The sequence below is a fragment of the Schistocerca nitens genome, chromosome 7, assembly GCF_023898315.1.
Source record: "Schistocerca nitens isolate TAMUIC-IGC-003100 chromosome 7, iqSchNite1.1, whole genome shotgun sequence".
Taxonomy (NCBI): Eukaryota; Metazoa; Arthropoda; class Insecta; order Orthoptera; family Acrididae; genus Schistocerca; species Schistocerca nitens.
The window spans coordinates 290546633-290571789 of NC_064620.1; the positions used below are offsets into that span (position 1 = coordinate 290546633).

Consider the following 25157-nt stretch of genomic DNA (forward strand, 5'->3'; position numbering starts at 1 on the left):
GCATGTCAATCTGGTGATTCAACCTGTTGTGCTGCCATTAATGAAAAGCATTACAGGGGTTGTTTTCCAACAAGGTGACACTTGCCCTCATATCACTGTCGTAATGCTACAATCTCTACAGAAAGCTGATTTGCTGCCTTGGCTTGCTCGATCAACAGATCTGTCTACAATGTACGCACATTTGCATGTTTGCATTCAACATACTGGAGGTTACACTAGTTATTAATGAAACAGCATTTCACATCTGCAATGGTTATCTTGCACATATATTAAACAATGATGTTGCAGTGTTAATGACTTCAATATTTTACCTAAACAGAAGTATTCCCAAAATTTCATTGCTCTACATTAATTATTTTTTGTGCTGTGACTTTTTTCTGTCAATGAATATACACTTAGGTGGCAAACGTCAAGGGATAGCAATATGCACATATACAGATGGAAGTAGTATGATGTACACAAGGCATAAAAGGGTAGAGCACTAGCAGAGCTATCATTTGCACTCAGGTGACCGACGTGATTACAGTGGCATGTTAGGAATTAACAGATTTTAAATGCAGAATGGTAGTTGGAGCTGACACCCGTGATTCCATTTCGGAAACTGTTTGGGCATTCAATATTCTGTAATCCACAATGTCAAGGTTGTACTGAGAATACCAAATTTCAGGCATTACCTCTCACCACGGACAGCGCAGGGGCTGACAGCCTCCAATTAATGACCAAAACCAGCGATGTTTGCATAATCAGAGCTAACAGACAAGCAACACTGGATGCAGTAACTGCAGAAATCAATATTGGGTGTACAACACACGTCATTTGGACAGTGCAGCAAAATTTGGTGTTAATGGGCCATGGCAGCAGATGACCAATGCGAGTGCCTTTGCTAACAGCACATCGCCTGTAGCGCCTCTTTTGGGCTTGTGACTACATCTGTTGAACCCTTGACAACAAGAAAAATGTTGGCTGGTCAGATAAGTCCTGATTTCAGTTGGTAAGAGCTGATTTTAGGGTTTGAGTGTGGCACACATCCCACAAAGTCACGGCCAGAAGTTGTCAAGCTAGTGGCGGCTCCGTAATAGTGTGGGCTGTGTTTACCTGGAATGGCCTGGGTCTTCTGGTGAAACTTAGCTGATCACTGACTGGAAACAGTTATGTTCTGCTACTTGGAGGCCATTTGCAGCCATTCATGGACTGCATGTTCCCAAACAATGATGGAATATTCCTGGAACACAATGTGCCATGTCATCGGGCTGCAATTTTTCATAACTGATTTGAAGAACATTCTGAACAATTTATATAAATGATTTGGCCACACAGATCACCCAACATCTCTGGGAAATAATCAAGCAGTCATTTCTGGGAAAAAATTAAGAATTCATTTCATGTACCAAATCCTGCACTGGGAACACTTTCACAATTATGTACGGCAGGGGATTTCCAATGACTTGTTGGGCCCACACAACGTCTAAGTGCTTTACTACGCCAGGCAAAAGGAGGTGCAGCATGGTACCGTCACCTCAGTATATGTCATGAACTACCTTTGGGAGTGGCATCATACACATCTATCAGCCCAGCTCAAGGAAGGTTGGGTCACTTTCCCTTCTCCTCTACTTGAGTAATTCCTGCCTGACACATAAATATCACGCAGGTGGGCATTCTACATTTCAGTATGCCACAATGACAGAATGGCTGAGTTCAGGCAGGGACCCAATCTCCTGGTGTATGGCATAGATCCATGCCCAGGGTTGCGGGTGAAGATCTTAATGGCGCCAAGGTCGGAGAAGGATACTCCAGTTCAGCAATAAAGCTAGGAGAGAAGGTGACCTTTCTTCTAAGGATTAAATGGAAAGGGAACCACTGCCTTGTGATGGAGTGGAAACTTCAAGGCTAAGGGTGAGAACCCTGACAGACAAATATTCGGAAGTGACAGGCCTAGTGATCCAGTTTCTAAACAAATTTAATTGCTTTCAAGTCTACATGTGGCCTTGGATGGAAACACCTATCTCCCAAAAAAGTTCTAGCTCTCCCTCTGCCAATGATATTAATGACGGTTTACATCACAATGAAAGTGGAGAACACCAAAAACTTGATATGTGACTCGAATCGAAACTGCCACACTTAATATTCGGACACTAACTGGCAAAATAGAGTATTTGATGAAAATGAGAAAAATTCACATACATGAACTCTGTGGGGGAAAAGAAAAGAAAAGAAAAGAAAAGAAAAGAAAAGAAAAGAAAAGAAAAGAAAAAGGATGGAACAAGGATCAAAAGACTTATGGGACGGATATCATCTACTGTATTCTGGACAAGAGAAGCTGAAGCAAAAAAACGGAATTTTTATTACTATTGATCATCAAATGAAAGATTATTTGGTAGATGTAAAATGTGGTTTTGACTGGATGATGAACCATTTTGTAGCAGGCAACTCTTGGAACTAAAAGCAAAAAAAGTGTACTCTTGGTACTAAAAACAAAAAAGCTGTAACATCACAAGGTATGGTTCAAATGGCTCTGAGCACTATAGGACTTAACATCTGTGGTCATCAGTCCCCTAGAACTTAGAACTACTTAAACCTAACTAACCTAAGGACATCACACACATCCATGCCCAAGGCAGGATTCGAACCTGCGACCGTAGCAGTCGCGTGGTTCCGGACTGAGTGCCTAGAACCACTAGACCACCGCGGCCGGCCATCACAAGGTATGAATGGGATGGAAAAAGTGGATTTCTTAAAGACTATATTTTGATTGAGAACCAACTGCAAAATATACTGTTCAAGTGAACTCTCTTGAACTCACCAAAATAAAAACCACACAAACGCCAACCAATCCCACCACCTTTCACAAAAGAGTGGTCAATCTAACAGACATAAAATTATCTGAACAAGAAAGCAGCCTCTACTTGTGAAGGGTCCCAAACATAACATAAACACAATGGTGTCACACAGGACAGTAGAAAACATCATAAAAGAAACTGAACACATCATAAAACAACAAGAAAATCTAAACACAACTGAATTCACTGCAAATCTAACAAGAGGAAATAAGAAACATAATCAAAGAGAACAAAACCACCATAAAAGAAAACGCAAGGACTGCTGAAGAAAAAACATACAGAAAACTTCAGAACAAATTAACACAAGAAAATGCCATCATCACAAAATCCGACAAGGGTAATTCAATAGAAGTCATAAACAGGAATACATTGACAAAACATTAGAATTCATCCAAAGCAACAACATCACATGATTAAGAAGTGATCCAACAAACGGATACCAAAGTAAGTTACAGAAAACCCTGAAAAACATAGAAACAATTTTCACAGAAGCACAGATTAAAAGAATGATACAGAAAAATCTCAAGGCCCCCAGCCTAAAATCATTGCCTAAGCTTCACAAACCTGGAATACCCATACGTCCACTGATAAACTTTACCGAAGCACCAACATACTACTTAGGGGAACACATACACTTTGCTACAGACAGTATACAAATTCACTGAAAACAGAAGTCTAAAGAACTCAAGTGACTCAATAGAAAAAATAAGAAATGAAAACATACCGAACACAGCAACACTGATTTCATTTGACATAATTTCCCATTTCCACACACATCTCAACAGAAGAAACCATCAACATCATAGAAAGAAACATTTAACTACAAGGAAACATACCCACAACAAACATACAACAAACATACAAAAAATATCAGCGATCCTCAGGCTCATCACAGAGCAAAACTACTTCACATTCAACAACAGATTTTACTCTCAACAAGATGTGACTACCTATGGGATCCCCAATCAGTGGCCTCCTAACTGACATTTTCCTCAGTCAGATAGAAAAACAAAATTTTAGCAAAATAGTAATACCAAAACAGTACAAAATAATATATTGGTAGAGATATGTAGATGACAATCTGCTTAATAGATGAACCACAGCCTCGCTTAAAAGAACTTCATGCCAACAAACTCCATCCACCCACAAATACAGTTCACCACTGAAACACAAACAGATGAAAAACTTAATTTCTTAGATCTCACCATACACAAAAGAAACAACAAACATGAATTCACAACCTACAGAAAACCCACAGTCACCAGCACCATTATTCATAACCAATCCAATCACCCCATAACTCACAAAGAAGCCAGCTTCAGATAGTTACTACACAGACTGAACAAAATACCCATAATCAAACACGATTACACACAAGAACTCAACACAATAAAACAAATTGCACAGGAGAATGGGTATGATACAAAGAGAGTAGACAAAATAAACCACAAAATACAAAAACAAACAACACACAACCATGAAACACACACACACACACAACAAATTTTCAGACAGTAAGCAACAAATGGCACATAATGACTTACAACAACAAAGTCACACACAGGGTGGGTAATATACTAAAGAAACAAGGACTCAACATAGCATACAGAGCCAACAACACAATACAAAGCAGACTTGGAAGAAATACCACCAACTCTAGTGATTCGAGAATTTCTGTGTAAATTCTATAACCACTCTGCCTTCTACCATCTTGAATACATGATATTCTAGGTAAAAGTGTGGATGGTAAAATCCTACCTACTGCGTGTCACATCTTTGTGTGTGCAGGTTTGAAATCAGTCGCGGGAAGAAAGTAGACACAGCGGTCGAACGGCACCGACAAGTACCTGTCGGACAATCCATAGATGTGTTAGCGAGTGTGTAATGAAGAACCATGAAGTTTACATGCCACTCTGTGCTTATTGTGCCATTGATTATTGTTAATTATAACAAGAACAGTTGAAAAAGTACTCTTGTAGACCCTTGAATCAGCCTTGTTAAAGGTAAGGCGTATTTTCAGATTCTCTTTCTGAAATTCATGGTGTCTAAGCAGACTTTCTTTTGAATGTAAAACAATTTGTTTCTAACATATGACTGTATGAGAGACTTGCCGGAAGTACATATTTTGTTGAAAGTGAGAATTTTTTATTGTGCATGAAAGTCAAATACATTTTGATAGACGAAAAGTAAAGTTAGTATGTCTACTTTCACACTTTAAGTTGTTAGAACATGGTGACCTGTGTGAAAGGACTGTAAAAACAGGAATTTTCTGTCAAGAGCGAGAAAAGAAACTGTTGTGTGTTGCCATAGCAACCAGACATAACAAGACAAAGGATTTATTTTGAGACATTGGAATATGTTTGAGTATCCTATGGAGCAAAATTTGAATGAAAAATGGTGAAGACACGAAAAATTCACAACAATAAAAGAGCAAAGAAGATTTCAACGTATTGGACTAAGAAGAAGTATGACTAGAACACTTCAACCAAAAAGATCAAGTGCGTGGAGTATACCGCTCACACACACATTGCGGGGACACTGAAGCGGAAACCAACCTACATCTGACACTGCCAGCACCAGCTGCTGTTCACTGGCGCTGACCTGCCTCCACATCCGTTCACCTATACAACGAGAATTCTACGGCAGGTGAGTGTGAAACAAAACTTTAGCACTTTAGTACGAAGTGGTACATACTGTTGGATGAACTTTTACTGTGTAATTATAGTATTTAAAGTTAGTTTTAAATTCTTACAAGGGCTAAAGCATACAATAGTATGGAAAATATAGGCCTAGTTAGGGAAACTCAATACTATGGCCATGAAAGTTAGCAAAGAAATACCTGACAGTCCTGAGTTGGTAAATTTAATTAAAGCTCAAAGTGTGACTCTAAGTCAATTACATACACTTTAAATGCCAAATTCGACTCTCAAAGTAAAGAATTTAGTAATCTGCGTGAAGGCATAGGCGCTTCTAAGACTGAGTTTGACACTGTAAGTACTAAAGTAGAGAATTTAAAAGTAGATTTAAGAAATGAGTTGACAAACTCTTTGATTATTCATATAAATCATATGTTTACCGATCTTAGTCAGAAACAGAATGATACCTTTAAGGATTTGACAAAAAAGTTAGAACTGGACATTGAGAAAAAATGTAACAATCTAGAATCAGAACTTGTTGAAAAGTTAGGATCTTCTGAAAATGTATACAATATCCAATGTAATGATGTAAGGCATGGGTTGTAAACTTTTCAAGAGAGTGTAGATACACAGAATGAGTTAATGCCAATCATTCAATCGCAAATTACAGGTGCCAGTACACAGGTAGACAATGTAGAAAGGAATTTCAAAGAGAAAATACCTAATTCTGATATTATAAATGTAATTAGTTTGGGGAACCATTTGGAGAAATTATAGATCTAAAAGTTACCGCGAGAATAATATCCGGGAACATATCACCTATTCCTTCTTCCGAACTTAATGATACCAAGAAGGGTATAGAAGACCTGTGGCAAGAATGTAAGCTTATTCAAGACAAAGTAGAAAAAAGGGTACCTTCACCTGACTAGTGAAGTTGTAACTGATTTACAATGGGGAGCTAATTTAGGGTTATCTAGACAATTCCCTAAATTTAAGCCACACAGAGATGTACATGCAACGCATTTCTTAAAAAAAAAAAAAAAAAAAAATTGGAAAGATTCTAAGAAGATTGAATTTGCTGTTGGATACCTTCTATGCATCAGGTCATTAATAAATATCTAAACTGTGAACTATGAACAAATGATGTATAATATTTTACAATTATTCATTCACAATTGTAAATGAATATGACCATAATATAGAGATCACCTTAAGTGAATTGCAGAAAATAAGTGATATCTAGACGAAATAAACTAAATAGAGTATTATATTTGTGGAAAATACAATAAGATGTGACTAGCCAAACAACTGTTATACCATAGTGTATAGATTTTCTATTTTGTGTAGAGTACTTTATACCTTTTACGAGATGTGATATGGACGGGAGGGTTTGTATAAATTTTGAAAGATGTGGGTATTGTAGCTAAAAGCATGATTTACAAGAAAAGATAAATCATGACTAACACAAAACACACATCACACCTTTCAAACAACACTCACAAACAAGTGTGCCTGATTTTTCTTCATTTGCCGTTTCCATATGGTTGCTAAGATTCACTTTGGGGACCTCAAAGGGTGAAGGTGGGACAAGTCCGTTCTGTAGGAGACGATTTAACACCAAATCTCCTCCAGCATCTCACTCAACTACCTGAGAGGTAGGGATACTGGGGAAGAGGGGGGGGGGGGTTCCTGTCTTTGGGCTATCTTCTTTCTCTTCTTCGATCCTGGCAACCACATCTATTTTTCCTTTCCTACTTCTCATCTTGAGGACCTGTCTATCTTTTCCCTATTTCAATATTCATAAACTTCTATCGCTGAAGTCCTTCCTTATTTCTGTGGTTACTAATAACCTACATCTTATCTTTAGTTAAGAAGCCTGAAGAATCAGACTACACGAACACACATCCACATATATATATATATATACAAATATACACTTCTACACAAACATTAAATTATATAAGACAAAGCCTGTCATGATGTGAGAACCGCCAGGTGTTGTAGAGGAAAAGGTGTGCACATAGGGAATTATGCGCACATATATGGGGAGTTATGACGGTTCTACATCGAATATACATAAGGAGAGGTGCCAATACATAACGAACAACTATAAAATAGTAATGAGTAATGGCTAAATAAGAAAAAGGCATGAACAACGCCAGTGCAATAAAAACTCTCATGAATTGAAGGACAGGGGGACGTTAGTAGTATATATAGACACAGTATCTATTGAAAGTATGGAAGTTGATAAGTAGAGGAGGACTCTATGGAGTGAATGATATATTAAAGAATGAATGCGAAGTTTAAAATAAATTAATAGCTTTACGAGAAGATACTTAATTATGGTATACATAGAAATGTATATTAGGGTAATGAACAGTGAGGCCTACTCAGAAAGGATAAGGGGGGCGTACGCGGCATTCTCTAAGTATAAAGGGCAGACGTACCTACATGGAGATAGGACGATCTGTGGCCTAAAAAAATAGAGATATTTTGTAAAGGGCGCACCTACCAGAATGGAAAGAGGAAGTGCTCTCATGAGGTCAACCCACAAGTAACGAATAGGTGCTGATCCTAGGAGAAGGGGACAGTATCTTGATAAAGGTCACAAATTTTATAGAAATTATGTTGGAAAGTGTAAATTCTATTAACAACTAGCATTATTATGCTTCATGAAAGTATGTGAGTGTCAAAAGAACACTTTCATTTTGCACAGAGTTCCTCCAAGCTACAACAAATGAAAATAGTACATACTAGGAAAAAGGAAGTACAAGAAGATAAGAATAGAAAATAGATTACTCATGTGTCAAACACTTGAAGTTTTTGATTGAAAAAGGAAGTGAAGAAAACAAAAAGAGTCCTCACAATGCCTAAATATAGTAAAGCTGACTAAAACCACAAGTAAATGCTCATGTCTTAATAACAAAGTAAAATAAGAAAAGAATAGAGAAACAGTATGCGAAAGATTGTTCCAGAGAGGACAGAGAATTGTTATAGAAAGGAGAGAGATGTATATAAATATATGTAAGAAATGTATACTGTTAACATAGGAAATGTTATTATGAGTGATATTATTTGAATAATGATTAATATCACATGTTAAATCTAGGGGTGGGGGGTGGAGGGGGGGAGGGGGGGGGATATGTAGAGATTCGAGAATTTCTGTGTAAATTCTATAACCACTCAGCATTCTACTGTCTTGAATACACGGTATTCTAGGTACGAGTATGGGATGGTAAAATCCTACCTACTGTGCATCACATGTTTCTGTGTGCAGGTTTAAAATCAGTCACGGGAAGAAAGTAGACACAGCGGTCGAACGGCACCGACAAGTACCTGTCGGACACTCCATAGATGTGTTAGTGAGTGTGTAATGAAGAACCATGGAGTTTACATGCCGCTCTGTGCTTATTGTATCATTGACTATTGTTAATTATTACAAGAACAGTTGAAAAAGTACTCTTGTAGACTCTTGAATCAGCCTTGTTAAATGCAGGACGTATTTTCAGACTCTTTTTCTGAAAGCCATGGTGTCTAAGCAAACTATCCTTTGAATGTAAAACAATGTGTTTCTAACGTACGACTGTACGAGAGACTTGCTGGAAGTACATATTTTGTTGAAAGTGAGAATTTTTTATTGTGCTTGACAGTCAAATACATTGTTGATTGACGAAAAGTAAAGTTTGTATGGGCTACTTATTTCACGAGTAGAAAGAAGCTTGAAAGTTCCTGTACCTAGTGTTATTCGACGGAGAAGAAGTCAAGAGTGTTTGCAGCAGCTGGCTATCCAGTAGAGAATAGTGGATGCAAACCCCAAGTAAGTCATCTCGTAAAGAAGTGGAATGTGGTTTGGGAAAATAAATCAGTATAACCCAGACCAATGCTCACACTTTAAGTCATCAAAACGTTAGACAACACTGAAAAATATAGCCAGGCCGGTATATACCAACTTATTTGCAACTGCTGTCAGTCCGTATACGTGGGCCAAATATTCAGGAATTTCAGAACCAGGTACACAGAACACCTCGGAGCACTGAAAAGCAATAACTCACACTCAACATTTGCAGACCACCTGATAGCACACAATCACCACCCAACAAACATTAAAACGGACTTACACATCCTTAAAACTAGTAACAGCTTATACCAAAAATTAACTATGGAAGAAAACAATCATACCCAAAAATCAATAGCCCAAAGAAAAAAAGTACTCAATGAATACACATCACTATGCAATAAAACCCTCTTCGCTACAGCAGGACTACTATACAAATAATACACAAAAAAAAAAAAAAAACCAACCAACCTACCTACCTACCTACCTACCTACCTCCCTCCCCTCCTTCCACCTCACTCCTGAAAACACACACACACACACACACACACACACACACACACACACAAACCAAACACCACAGATGCCAAATACACTTCAAACTCACCTGCCTCACCCAGCCAAACAAGCTAAGAACCAAATGAACACCACACAGCCCCAACAACATGTAATGGTGGTGAAAACTCTGACTATGTTTTGGGGGAAAAAAACCGGTGGAAGTGCAGTGTCAAGGGACTATAGGCCATGAAATCTGCTATTCACTTTTCCAGCAACATATGAGAAAGCACCACAATATCAAAACCGTAAGTTACACGCGAAAAAACGTGATATACATTCATTTTCAACTGAAAATGCATAATAAACAGAAAAATAAAAATTACATTTTGCTGTTTTGTGGATGAGAAGTTGTACCTTGTATAGGCAGAATATTTACCAAAATAAACGTCCAATAATATCATGTAAGGTATGTAAACTAATGCATACATCCACTCTTTTTGCCAATTAGCTGTAAATAGAACTTGGACATAATGTTATAAACAACACACAGGGCATCAGGTCGTTAATAAATATCTCAACTGTGAATTATGAACAAATTATGTATAATATTTTACAATAATTATTCATTCACAACTGTAAATGAATATGACCATAATATAGAGACCAACTTAAGAGAATCACAGAAAAAAGTGATATCTACATGAAATAAACTAAATAAAGTATCATATTTGTGGAAAATATAATAATATAGCTGAACAACTGTTAAACCATAGTGTACAGATTTTCTATTTTGTGTAGAGTATTTTATACCTTTTACGAGATGTGATATTATGTACCAAATGTTTCACTAAATGTTAATTTGTAACAACAATTACACAGTCAAAAAACAAAAAAAAGAACCCACTGAAGATAGCACAAAATGTGCTGAAACATGTCTGGGTGAAACAAAACAGAAAAAAGGTGTTTTGCATAAGGCAGAATTCCTCTTCCCATTTCATAGCAAGCACGGATATAACAAGAAGAACTGCAACACCACAAGATGATTATTTGAAGTCTTACTTTGATGAGCCGTTAAATGTAAATTATATGCAGCATACACAAGAAGACAGTGCTGCATCACACCCATTTGACTCAGGCAGTGGGACAGACCTAATTTCGAATGAATGATGTAGAATATGCTCAGAAACAAATCAAAATTAAAAAATCAGCCGGGTTGATGAAATAACTGAAGAAAGCCACATGAGTTGCAGGAACACAATGGATCTACAGACTCTTCTATAAGATATGGAAAAAGAGGAAGGTACGTGCTGATTGGAAACAGGGATTTCATAATCCCAATTTTCAAGAAAGGTGATAGCAATGCTGTAATTATAGATGTATCACTTTCACATCTCACGTGGGCGTAACTTATGAAAGAATTCTGGAGTGTAATATCAGACCCTTGATTGAAGAAAATCTCTTGGAAGAACAGTATGGATGTAGGAAGGGAAGATTGACATTGGATTTCATTTTTGCTCTCCAGCAATTAATGGAAAAATACTATAAACACAACCAAGACCTTTCGTTAGCCTTTTTGAATATAAAGAAAGCGTTTGACACTGTGGACACAGGAAAGGTGTGGGAAATACTGAAGAAAATTACAGTACAGGATGACATAGTACACATGATCAAGAATTTGAATGATGACAGCCACAGTAAAGTCAAAAGACCTACAGGCATGACTGAAACCATTGTCATGAAATCTGAACTACGGCAACATGGAGTTCTGTCTCCCCTTCTTTTAATTGCTGCAATGAAAGAGACCCAGGGAAAAGTACACGAAACAACTGGAGGTGAAAAAATTAATGCCATGTTGTTTACAGATGACTTATGTCTATGGGGGCTACTCTAAAGACGACTCTCAAGATTAAACAAACACCTGAACAGAAGTATATGGTCTTAGTTTCAGCCACGAGAAAGATGGTATGGACGGATGGCACATATGGATCCTAACAAGCTACCACGAGTAATGTATGATTTAAAACTGAGGGGTAAAGAACCAACAGAAAGTCTCAGATACAAGGCTGTAGTAATATTTGATGTTGAGCAAGGTTGCAAGAACATAGCTGGGACAGCATCAAGAGGGAGTGAAGTTTAACAACTGTAATTGGTGGAAAAGCCTCCTTTGCCGACACTTTGAATATGACAGAATGATGTGGATAATGATGAAGAAGAAAAAGCACCTGTCATAATACCCAGCTTTTTAAGAGGTCTCAGCAGGATGTTCTAGAGTTATCACCACATTTAACTGTTATTAAATGCTCTTGTGTTCTGAAAATACTATCTATATAAGATGAATTTCCTCACTTCACTCCAACAAAATTCTGTAACTCTTAGTGAATGGAAATATGCCAAACAAACTAGTTTCCTCATACTTAAATCACCTAAAGCAGTAATTATACAAACTACAAATATTGCTGAACTAATGTGTTTAATTAAATCTAGGGTATGGGTTCCACCAAAATTTAACACTTTCTGCTCCCTGTATTTCACTGTTCGAGTGGAGTATTTTTGTAGTTTGCTGAGTATGTACTGAATTGAATGCAATGACTCTTATTAAAATTATGCAGTTTCCTTTAACCATGTTTTGATCTTTTCAAATATTTCATTAACTGCCTTTCCAGTAAGAGGACTGACAGTAATTTTTAATCCTATATTTAATCATCTGCAAGAATTCCAAAATTTGCATCTCCTGACAATGCAAGTGGATGATCACTTACGTATACCAGAAACATCAGACCCATCAAATGTCTGATTACTTCAAAAATTATATTCCAGCTCTCCACTATGTCACACCTAGCAGTAATCACTGATGCCTGTGCAGAGATTACAGTTATGGATGACTGCCATTATTGACCAAGCTCCATCTTGGGAACCCCAGGTTCATGAAACCTATACTCGGCAATTACTAGCAGACTCCCCAGAAATGTTTACCAACCATGGTGGCACATGCAACTGAGAAGCTGCATGTGATGAAGGTGTTAACCCCCCTTCCCTGCACTACAGAAGAATCTAGAGTCATGGTTGAAACACTGGTACAATTCTACAAAACAAGCACAGATATTACACAAGTAATCAAAAAGTTTTGTGGTAACTGGCACTGGTCATGAAAACATTCAAATTTAATTAAGATACTAATACTTGCCCAAGGTTCAACTTCAATCATTTCATGCAAATCCTGTTTCATTATTTCTCGTGCCTTTGCCAAATATGTTTCACAAGTTTTGTTTGCAAATAAAACATCAACATTTTTAGCATAGTTCAAAATTGAATTTGCCGTGTCCTTAAAGAAACCTGAAAATAAAAATATAACAGCATTAGGTGTAATGTGAATGGTACATTAAGTATCTTAAGTGCAACACTAATGATACAAACATTTGTTAGAATATACTCACACACACAATATGCTGTAATTAATACCATGAGTGAATTTCATATAGACAGATTGTAGCAAGTTCCAGAACAGGAACATTATTAATACTAAAATTTATGATACAAACTGAGAGAAATAGACATAAAATTGCTAGCTTTTGAAACACGAAGATCTCCACCTGGCGAAAGAGAGTAACACATTGGAGGAAAACAGATGGTAAGGCTTAACACTCTCTGATTGCTCTAGACATGTTAATACATCACACAGTTGTTCTAGATGTGTTTTGTGTATCACTGCTCCTTCCGCCAAGTGTTATAGACACATTTGTGAGCCTTGCCTCGCTGAACCCTGTGTGCTCCAGATTGTTAAAACGTCTTGTGCCGAGTGTCTGAAAACTATTTTAGTTGTTGTTATCATCTTCACTTTCAGTTACTGTCTATTGACTATGATTTGTTTTTACTGACAAGGGGACCTTCAGGTCTTGGAAATTCTGTTTGGGATGAGATGTTGCAGATTGGTAGTATACCTCAAGGGTGTCCACTCATAGAAGTCTTCAAGCGCACTATTCAGCATACAGGTGAAATAGCTCAGTGAGTAGCATGCTAGAATGTCATACAGCCTATCAGGGTTCGATCCTACCCGCAGGCTCGATTTTATTTTGTTTTCTTAATTGTTTTAAAAATTATAACAACTTTTAAATGAAGTCAATGACTTGAAGTGTTTTAAATTAAATCATAAATAATTTTATTCTGTTTATGAAATGGCTGTCACGGCCTACTTAAAATGTGAATTACTCTCATCAATATTTTCTTTTTATAAAGTTGAATAATTACAAATGCATTTTTCATGGAGGCTTTAATTACTGTCATTACAAAGTTAATACAAATTTGGGTGATGATAAGCTGTGGAAGGGTCGTCAAATGACACAACATGAATAAAGTGATGCTGACATGTACCACTCAATGTGTTCTCACTATCCGAAAACATCCTAACTCAAGCGTGTTTTTGTTTGCAAGAGGTAACCGGTAATTTTGGTCCCCGAGTTCAAAAAACAATAAAAGAATATGAGCAAAGTTATAAAAACGTTGTAATATTGTCTTTCAAATCTGGGAAGCTAATGACAGAACTGTATACTGACTTTCTCAACTGATGTTTGAAGTCTTACATGGGTCAGGAACAGTTATTGACTCTTGGGGTGGACAAGCAAAGCCTGAATTACACGACAAAATCTTTCAGGATGACAAGAAACCATCAAAGTGTAAAATTAAAGTGAGTCCTCTGAAATGTACTCCACTTTTTCAACCATGAGACATCCATTTTCATAGACAAGTAAAAAAAAATCTGATAAAGCGTGTATAAAACTGTGCTTATCTTATTGAAAATAACAGAGAAATAAATTCTCATGAAAATTGTCATCACCAATTTTTAAGGGAAGGATCCAATATGCCTGGTATATTTCCAGGCTTTCTGATGAAAGAGAAGTTTTCAGGAATAACAACAAAGTATCTTTTTCAACACACACACACATTATATATATATATATATATATATATATATATATATATATAGTAGAGGGAAACATTCCACGTAGGAAAAATATATGTGTCTGCTTGTGTCTGTATATGTGTGGATGGATATGTGTGTGTGTGTGTGTGTGCGCGCGCGAGTGTATACCCGTCCTTTTTTCCCCCTAAGGTAAGTCTTTCCGCTCCCGGGATTGAAATGACTCCTTACCCTCTCCCTTAAAACCCACATCCTTTCGTCTTTCCCTCTCCTTCCCTCTTTCCTGATGAGGCAACAGTTTGTTGCGAAAGCTTGAATTTTGTGTGTATGTTTGTGTGTCTGTCGACCTGCCAGGACTTTCTCTTATATATATATATATATATATATATATATATATATATATATATATATATATATATATAGGTTTCTTCTGTAAAACAATCATCCTTCATAAACTGTGCAAAATGTCAAAATGTTTTTTGTTTTCAATTTTTTTATGACAATTATCATTCTGCTGCTTGCACATAAAATACAAATTTTCAACTGAACATGATACTGTAAAAAAAATTTTATATAATGAAACTCCACCCAGAATTTTGTGATAGTGGTAATTAATTTACCTTCATTAAAACTGCACCTGAAATTATTCAACCTTTTAAAAATAAAATAGTACTGATGAATGTAATTCACATTTTAAGTAGGTGTGACAACCATTTCACACATAAAATAAAATTATTTATGATTTAATTGATAATACTTTAGGTCATTAACTTTATTTAAGAATTGTTATAATTTTTAAAACAACTAAAAAACAAAATGAAAACATACTGGGAGGTAGGTATGATCGAACCTAGATCAGTTGCACAATAGCCTCGCACACTACTGACTGAGCTACTTCACTTATCTTATCACCCCATACATAAAGTGTGTATGAGCTACATTCAAAACTTCAGAACCCTTTTATAAGACTCACCCTAAACTGAATTTCTGAGACCGGAAGGTCCCCTTATAAGAAAAGAGCATGCTGTCATAGTTGTTCAGAGGAATAAATGTTTGAGATTCTAACTAGATGGAACTGACGGCTCTTCAACAGAAACTAAGTAGAAGTCCTGAGCCATGTACACAAGCTGGGATAACAGATTCATCCGTTTCTGCATTAGATGAAAATTCTTCAGAAGCTGAAGCATCTGAAAGTGAGGATGAAATGTTTGAGAACACAGCCTGCTTTAGTGACACATCTCAATTGAAAAAAGTGATTTTTGTCCATTTGTGCACGCATTTGATGATTCAGCTTCTGAAATTTTCCTGAGATTTTTAAAAGAAGCTCTGACAAATTTTTAGTACAAGAAGAGTTGGTCATTGGTTCATCATAAATGTGCCAGATTATGGATCTAAAGCTCTTGGGTTCAATGTCCAGTAAGTCCTAGGATTTTTATCCATCATTTATTACTTCTTTCACTTGTGCCAATGTTTGTTAGTGTGAAAAATGTTCAGTTGCAACATGGTTGCAAGTCCTTGCTGAACTGTAGGCCCCCTTGAACTAGGTGGATAAGCCAGATCAAAGTTTAGAGGAAGGCAAGGACACACAACCTTCAATAGGACAATGCCTAGAAAAGCACTGGGGTGTTCAAAGCAACCGTTGGACTGATAACAGCTTTACCTTTCTTTATCAGTCATTCCAGATTGTCACAGTGGAAACAAAACGGACTGTTGGAAGTGTATTCTTTCACTGCTATTTGTCTGCTTATAGCTCATGTGAAAAAGCTGATAAATATTGAAGAGATGTGAAGAGACTTACTCTTTTAACACTGCAGTTTTCAACAAAATTATGGCAGATGATTATCTTCTGTTACTTTTTACAACTTTACAATACTGAAGGCAACATATTATTCAAAATTATAAAAAATAAGCAGTGGAAAGTTCAAAATGATGTAACAACAAGATTATGAAAGGATATATTTCCTCTCTCCACATGCAAGACACATTGACTCAAAGATAGGCATAATATAAAGATTGCTAAACATTAAGCTTTCGAACAAAAAAGTCCTCCTTCAGAAATAGAAAATACACGCATATCCACACAATTTCAACTCACACACATATGGCCACTCTCTCTGACCACTGTGGACTAACTGTGGACTGCAACTGTGTCTGATGTGAGTAGCAATCTGGGATGGGTCATGGGTGTGATATAGGGTGCTGCAGAGGTCGAATGACTGCCACAGGAGAAGGACTTAAATAGTCATTTGGAGAGGCACTGTGAATGCACACTGTTGTGCTCAGATGGCATCTCGCCAAGTGAGTGCAGCAGCTAACTGTGTTCCATGCAGTTGGTATATAGGTGGCCACCCAGTACACAGCCAGCCAGTTCTGTGTTCACACTTCATACTGACGGCTGCCTAGGGAACTTTTATTCAATTTATGTGCTCAAAACTTAATAGTTAACTTCCAAAAAGATTTCCAACACATAGGTGCCTCGTCTTAAAAGTTTTATTTAGAAGAGCTAGTATTCTAGCACAATGAACAGGAATGATTGGATATTTTGGACAGTAAGACTTTTATTTTGTAAGTTTTGGATGAAAGGGGAAAAAAGATTAAGCATCACTGTACCACGGAAAGCTCAGTTGTAGTCACTTCGCTTAGCAAGAAGTAACTCAAAATTAAAGCAATCCTTTGATTAGCTACTACACAGGGCCTTCCGAAACCATTTACACAGTAAAGTTATTATAGGTAAACAATATGTCCACCTATGATTATATACTCAGATTGCTGTAGCCTAAAGAACAAAATCACACATGAAATTACTAGCCAGTCTCATGAAAGAGGTTCAACAAAGTGCAGTGAAAAAGTTCTTATAGGGTTAACAGTAAAGGCCAACATAACTGAAGTGATAAGACTGTCAGTGTACTCCTTTCACTATAAGCAACATATTAGGATTAGTTTATTGATACTGGAAGTCATGAAATTTGCAGCCATTTTAGACTGTTTGTGAATAACCCATATAAACACAAATACTAGATTAAAAATGCTGCTGACTAAAACATTAATGTAACTGGAAACATCAGCCATATGAAGGTGACCATGATAGCCCAAACCAGTTATGGTATTGAATATAAATCACTTTTAAAACTAGTTGTGACCAACAGAGTACAATATTTTGGCTTACAAAAACACCCTACAGTAAGCTGAGGCTGGTTTAATTCTTCATTCAGTTAGTACAATGTGGGGTGCAGAGATAAGAGAAATTACTAGGAACAAGTAACTGAGAAAGAACACAAAATTACTCAAGTGCATCTAAAGATGTGAGCTGTTATCACAGTTGGGCACTAGAAGTGAGTCAAAAACTATTGGACATACACCCCTGGAAATTGAAATAAGAACACCGTGAATTCATTGTCCCAGGAAGGGGAAACTTTATTGACACATTCCTGGGGTCAGATACATCACATGATCACACTGACAGAACCACAGGCACATAGACACAGGCAACAGAGCATGCACAATGTCGGCACTAGTACAGTGTATATCCACCTTTCGCAGCAATGCAGGCTGCTATTCTCCCATGGAGACGATCGTAGAGATGCTGGATGTAGTCCTGTGGAACGGCTTGCCATGCCATTTCCACCTGGCGCCTCAGTTGGACCAGCGTTCGTGCTGGACGTGCAGACCGCGTGAGACGACGCTTCATCCAGTCCCAAACATGCTCAATGCGGGACAGATCCGGAGATCTTGCTGGCCAGGGTAGTTGACTTACACCTTCTAGAGCACGTTGGGTGGCACGGGATACATGCGGACGTGCATTGTCCTGTTGGAACAGCAAGTTCCCTTGCCGGTCTAGGAATGGTAGAACGATGGGTTCGATGACGGTTTGGATGTACCGTGCACTATTCAGTGTCCCCTCGACGATCACCAGTGGTGTACGGCCAGTGTAGGAGATCGCTCCCCACACCATGATGCCGGGTGTTGGCCCTGTGTGCCTCGGTCGTATGCAGTCCTGATTGTGGCGCTCACCTGCACGGCGCCAAACACGCATACGACCATCATTGGCACCAAGGCAGAAGCGACTCTCATCGCTGAAGACGACACGTCTCCATTCGTCCCTCCATTCACGCCTGTCGCGACACCACTGGAGGCGGGCTGCACGATGTTGGGGCGTGAGCGGAAGACGGCCTAACGGTGTGCGGGACCGTAGCCCAGCTTCATGGAGACGGTTGCGAATGGTCCTCGCCGATACCCCAGGAGCAACAGTGTCCCTAATTTGCTGGGAAGTGGCGGTGCGGTCCCCTACGGCACTGCGTAGGATCCTACGGTCTTGGCGTGCATCCGTGCGTCGCTGCGGTCCGGTCCCAGGTCGACGGGCACGTGCACCTTCCGCCGACCACTGGCGACAACATCGATGTACTGTGGAGACCTCACGCCCCACGTGTTGAGCAATTCGGCGGTACGTCCACCCGGCCTCCCGCATGCCCACTATACGCCCTCGCTCAAAGTCCGTCAACTGCACATACGGATCACGTCCACGCTGTCGCGGCATGCTACCAGTGTTAAAGACTGCGATGGAGCTCCGTATGCCACGGCAAACTGGCTGACACTGACGGCGGCGGTGCACAAATGCTGCGCAGCTAGCGCCATTCGACGGCCAACACCGCGGTTCCTGGTGTGTCCGCTGTGCCGTGCGTGTGATCATTGCTTGTACAGCCCTCTCGCAGTGTCCGGAGCAAGTATGGTGGGTCTGACACACCGGTGTCAATGTGTTCTTTTTTCCATTTCCAGGAGTGTATTTCTATGTTGAATTTTAATGACTCTGTGAGTTTATGTGCTAATTCATCTGCAGAGAAAGCCAGGAACTTTTAAGACTCCACAAGATTTGTTCAGCTGCTGTATTTATAATGTTGTAGTGTTCATCCAACTCTGGGTGAAAAGACAAAATCACAGCTGTGTGCTCCAGAAAATGAAGTAGCCTGAGCACAAAGCACTAAGCAACTAAGTAGTCTTATTACTAACAATGATGCAAGGGCCAAAGTGGTACCGAGCATATCCACAGCAGCCAATGTGTTAAGGATATAGGTAAAGGAACCCAGGATCCCAAGTCCTGGGATACTTACTAGAGAGGGGGAGGAGAAAATATTTTTCTTCTATGATCTGTAGTGAAACTGCTCGGTATATTTTATTGTTTACATTTGATCATAATGGTCAGGTAAAAATTGACTATTGGTTTTAATGCTGAATCACTGCAAAAAAAAAAAAAAACTGTTAATAGCTGTCACACTGGCAGAAGTTCATCATTTAAGTCTCCACAGACAACAATTCTACATCTACATACATACTTCACAAGCCATTGTAGAGTCCATGGAAGAGGGTAGCTTGTGCCACTTTTAGTCATTTCCTTACGTGCTCCACTTGCAAATGGAGCAAGGGAAAAACAACTGTCTATATGCCTCCATACGAGTCCTAATTTCTTTTATCCTGTCTTCATGGACCTTATGCGAAATGTACATTGGCAGCAGTAATATCGTTCTGCTGCCAGCTTCAAATGCCGGTTCTTTAAATTTCCTCAATAGTGTTTTGCAAAAACAACAGTGTCTTCCCTCCAGGGATTCTCATACCAGGGATTCAATACCATAACTGGTTTGGGCTATCATGGTCACCTTCATATGGCTGATGTTTCCAGTTACATTAATGTTTTAGTCAGCAGCCTTTTTAATTTAGTATTTGTGGTTAGATGTGTTATTCACAAACAGTCTAAAATGGCTGCAAATGGCTGTGTTGTTCACTGATTGGTTGGTTTGTGGGATTGAAGGGACCAGACTACTAGGGCCATTGATCCCTTTTTCCACAAACTTTAAACACCCACAAAGAATAAGAACATACAATGGAGATGACAAGAGATGACACAGGGCAAGAAAGACACAGACAGAGACCAGAAAAGAAGAATTAAAATCACACCGAGTGTGGCAATGGTTGGCCGACCATAGAAACAAAAAAAGGAAAAGCCAACCACTAAGAAACGCACGAAAAACCCCAGTCTAAAATCGAAGGCCAAAGGCCAGACTCAACACAAAAAAATGACAAATAGTTAGATCAAGCGATAAAAACCCCTGCATGAATAAAACTCAAAACTAAATCTGCCATCACAACATTGTCTGATAAAAGTGCAGGAAGCATATCAGGCAGCGCGAACGTCCAAGTTAAAAGCGGGCAGTCCAACAAGATGTGGACCACCGTCAAAGCTGACCCGCAGCGACATAAAGGTGGGTTCTCGTGGCACAATAAATAGGCCAATGCCCAGCTGGCAGAGGACCCGGAAGGAGGAGCGCCACACACCAGTAACCTCCTTGATGGACCAAAGTTTGTTGGGTGAAGGAAGGGTGCAACATTCTTCACCCCAGGTGTGAAGTACCTTCTGCCGCAAAACTGACCTGAGGTCACTCTCTGAAAGGCCAGTCTCCAAGGCTGTTTGGCCAGTGTGTCAACACATTCATTTCCCAGGATGCCGACATGACCCTGGGTCCACATAAAGATCACAGAGCAGCCGCAACGGGCAAGAGTATGGACGGACTCCTGGATAGCCACCACCAGACGAGAGCGAGGGAAATACTGGTCAATAGCTCATAAACTGCTCCGGGAGTCACTACAGTTAATGAAGGACTCACCTGAGCACGAGGGGATATACCCTAGGGCGCGAGAGATGGCGACCAGCTCGGCAGTGAAAACACTGCAGCCAGCCGCGAATGAGTGTTGTTCATAATGATCCCCTAGAGTAAGAGCATAACCTAAATGACCAGCAACCATCGAACTGTCAGTATAGACAATGTCAGAGCCTTGAAACATGGCAAGGATTGAAAGAAAGCGGCGGCGGAGGGCCTCGGGAGGGACTGAGTCCTTCAGGCCCTGTGCCAAATCGAGCCGAAGGCATGAGCGGGGCACACACCACAGGGGAACATGCAGAGGGGCCCGGAAAAAGGAAAACCTCAAACCCAGAGAGAAGAGCTCTGACTCGAACCGCGATCGTACCCCCTGACCAGGGCCGCCGTTCCAGAAGATGGACGACCGACGGAGGGAACAAGAGACAATAATTGGGATGCTCGGGCAAGCTACAAACGTGTGTAGCATAAGCGGCCAGTAATTGTTGGTGCAGGAACCACAATGGAGGGACACCTGCCTCCACAAGTATGCTGTTGACAGTGCTTGTCCGGAAAGCTCCAGCGGCGAGTCGGATGCCACTGTGAAGGATGGGGTCAAGCAACTGCAATGCGGAAGGTGATGCCAAACCGTAATCTAGATGGGACTGAATTAACGCCTGGTACAGCCATAGAAGGGTAGACTAATCGGCAGCCCAGCTGCTGTGACTCAAGCAACGAAGAGTGTTAAGATGCCGCCAGCACGTCTGTTTAAGCTGCCAAATATGAGGGAGCCAAGTCAACCAGGTATCAAAAAGCAATCCCAAAAACCGATGGGTCCCCACCACAGCAAGAGGTTCGCCGTCAAGATAAAGCTGTGGCTCAGGGTGAACAGTGCGTTGCCAGCAGAAATGCATAATGCAGGTCTTGGAAGCCAAAAACTGGAAGCCATGTGCTACAGTCCAAGACTGCGCCTTGTGGATAGCGCCCTGCAGCTGCTGTTCAGCAGCTGCAATGCCAGTGGAGCTGTAGTATAGGCAGAAATCGTCAGCATACAAGGAAGCTGAGACAGATGTTCCCACCACTGCAGCGAGCCCATTAATTGCAATTAGAAAGAGGCAGGCACTTAAGACAGATCCTTGTTGTACCCCAGTCTCATGAACTCGGGAGGAACTATGGGAGGCCGCAACTTGCACACGGAAGGAACAAAGCGACAGAAAATTCTGTATGAAAATCAGGAGCAGACCCTGAAGACCCCAACCATGAAGCGTAGAGAGGATGTGATGTTGCCATGTCATATCGTATGCCTTCCGCATGTCAAAAAAAGACGGCGACCAGATGCTGTCGGCAGGCTAAGGCCATACGGATGGGAGACTCCAGGCACACTAGATTATTGGGAGCAGAGCTGCCCACCCTGAGACAGAGCCAGAAGGCCCCAAGACTGAAGTAGTCAGCTCAACCTCTGGCTCAAAATGCGTTTGAGCAACTTGCAAAGAACATTGGTGAGGCTAATGGGGCGGTAGCTGTCCACCTCCAGTGGGTTCTCGCCAGGTTTCAACACGGGGATTACGATGCTTTCCCGCCATTGCGACGGGAACTCACTCTCAACCCAGATATGGCTGAAAGGGTCTAAGAGGCGTCACTGGCAGTCCACCGAGAGGTGTTTGAGCACCTGACAGTGGATGTGATCTGGCCCGGGAGCCGTATCAGGGCAAGCGGCTAGGGCACTTTGGAATTCCCACTCACTGAACGGAGCATTGTACTATTCAGGATGGCTTGTGTGAAATGAAAGGCTCCAACGTTCCAATTTGCAGAAGCGGAACTCTGAGAAAAATGCTCCGCTAAGCAGTTTGCAATTGTGTCGGAGTCATTACAGACTGCTCTATTCAGTGAAAGCGCAGGTACGCTGACGGAGGTCTGATAGCCACAGAGTCGCCTAATCTTGGCCCAAACCTGCGATGGAGAGGTACGGAGGCCAATGGTGGAGACATAACTTTCCCAGCACTCCCGCTTGCGTTGGCGAATGAGGTGGCGGGCACATGCACAGAGCCGTTTAAAGGCGATGAGGTGTGCCAATAAGGGATGCTGCTTGTGACGCTGGAGTGCCTGCCTGCGATCTTTAATCGCCTCAGCGATCTCGGGCGACCACCAAGGCACAGTCCTCCGCCGAGGGGACCCAGAAGAACAGGGAATGGCAGATTCTGCGGCAGCAACAATGCCAGTGGTAACCGAGTCAACCACCACATCAATGGTATCATTGGAAAGAGGCTCAATAGTGGCAATGGAGGTGAACAAGTGCCAGTCAGCCTTATTCATAGCCCATCTGCAGGGGCGCCCAGAAGAGTGACGCTGTGGCAGTGACAGAAAATTGGGAAGTGGTCACTACCACACAAGTCGTCATGAACACTCCATTGGACAGATGGTAATAGGCTAGGGCTGCAGATCGAAAGGTCAATGGCTGAGTACTTGCCATGCGCCACACTGAAATGTGTGAAGGCACCAGTATTTAAAAGAGAAAGGTCGAGGTGTGCCAATACTTGCTCAATGACGCTGCCTCGGTCTGTTGCCACTGATCCACCCCACAGAGGGTTATGGGCGTTGAAGTCGCCCAGTAACAGAAAAGGTGGCGGCAATTTGGCTATCAGCGCAGCCAGGAGGACATGCTGCGGGACATCACCATCCGGTGGAAGATAGAGACTGCAGACAGTAACAGCCTGAGGCATCCACACCCGAACAGTGACAGCCTCTAAAGGTGTTTGTAGAGGGCCAAACTCGCTGTAAAAAGAGTGAAGGACATAGATGTAGACACCACCAGATACCCTCTCATAAGCTGCCCGGTTCTTATAATAACCTCGATAGCCATGGAGGGCGGGGGTTCACATCACCGGAAACCAAGTTTCCTGAAGAGCAATGCAGAGGAAAGGGTGAAGCCTGAGAAGTTGTTGGAGCTCAGCAAGATGGTGGAAGAAACCGCTGCAGTTCCACTGGAGGATGACACTGTCCATGGCCGAGAGAAGCGTGAGGGGACCAAGGAGGCACATTACGCCACCAAGGAGGCAGATTACGCCACTGGGTCACTTGCTGCCACCAATTGAGTACTGACGGGGGCAAATCCACCATGTCTGAGGGACCGGCGACATCTAGATCCTCAGTGGACGCCAGAATCTCCACTGCATCCTCAGACACAGAGCTTGTAGATAGCGGTGGAGTGGGTGCCACCGCAATTTCATTGGTCTTAGGGGTCTTCGATTTCGATTTCTCATGCTGTTCCTTTGATTGCCCTTGCTGGGAGGTCGTCTGATTCAGTCTCCAGGACTAAAGAGGACCGCAAAGCCCTACAACCATCTACCTGGTGCATCTTCAGAACCTAGCGGGTGTCTGGTTTGCCTCTGGTAGGAACTCCTAGCAAGAGAAGCAAAAGAAGACTTATGCTTCTCCGGCTTAGAAGTGGGGACTGGTGTTCCCCATGTTTGGGGAGGGGGGGAAGGTGCTGCTACTGAGGTAGGTGGTGCGGGAGGAACAGGGAGGGAAGTGCCCCCCCCCCCCCACCATCAAGGGGGCAGCTGTGGTCCTTCGGCTCTGATAGCTGACTGTATGTGGTGCAACGGATGGAGCTGTAACAGGAGTGACACTGGCGGCATAAGATTACGTCATGCGCACGGGATGAAGTTGTTCAAATTTCCATTTAGCCTCAGTGTAGGTCAGTTGGTCCAGGGTCTTGTATTCCATTATTTTCTGTTCTTTCTGTAGAATCTTACAGCCTGGCGAGCTAGGGGGATGGTGCTCTCCACAGTTGATACAGACGGGAGGCGGGGT

General features: G+C 40.9%; 1 protein-coding gene across 2 annotated transcripts in view; it reads right to left on the bottom strand.

The window, feature by feature from the left end:
* The window catches only part of LOC126194840 (centromere/kinetochore protein zw10 homolog), a 205187-nt gene that overhangs the window by 140091 nt on the left and 39939 nt on the right, over positions 1 to 25157 (bottom strand). For both annotated transcript variants that reach the window (XM_049933176.1, XM_049933177.1), the window contains exon 4: positions 12991 to 13139. In XM_049933176.1, the coding sequence (XP_049789133.1) occupies positions 12991 to 13139 (149 nt within the window). The remainder of the gene's footprint in view (positions 1 to 12990; positions 13140 to 25157) is intronic.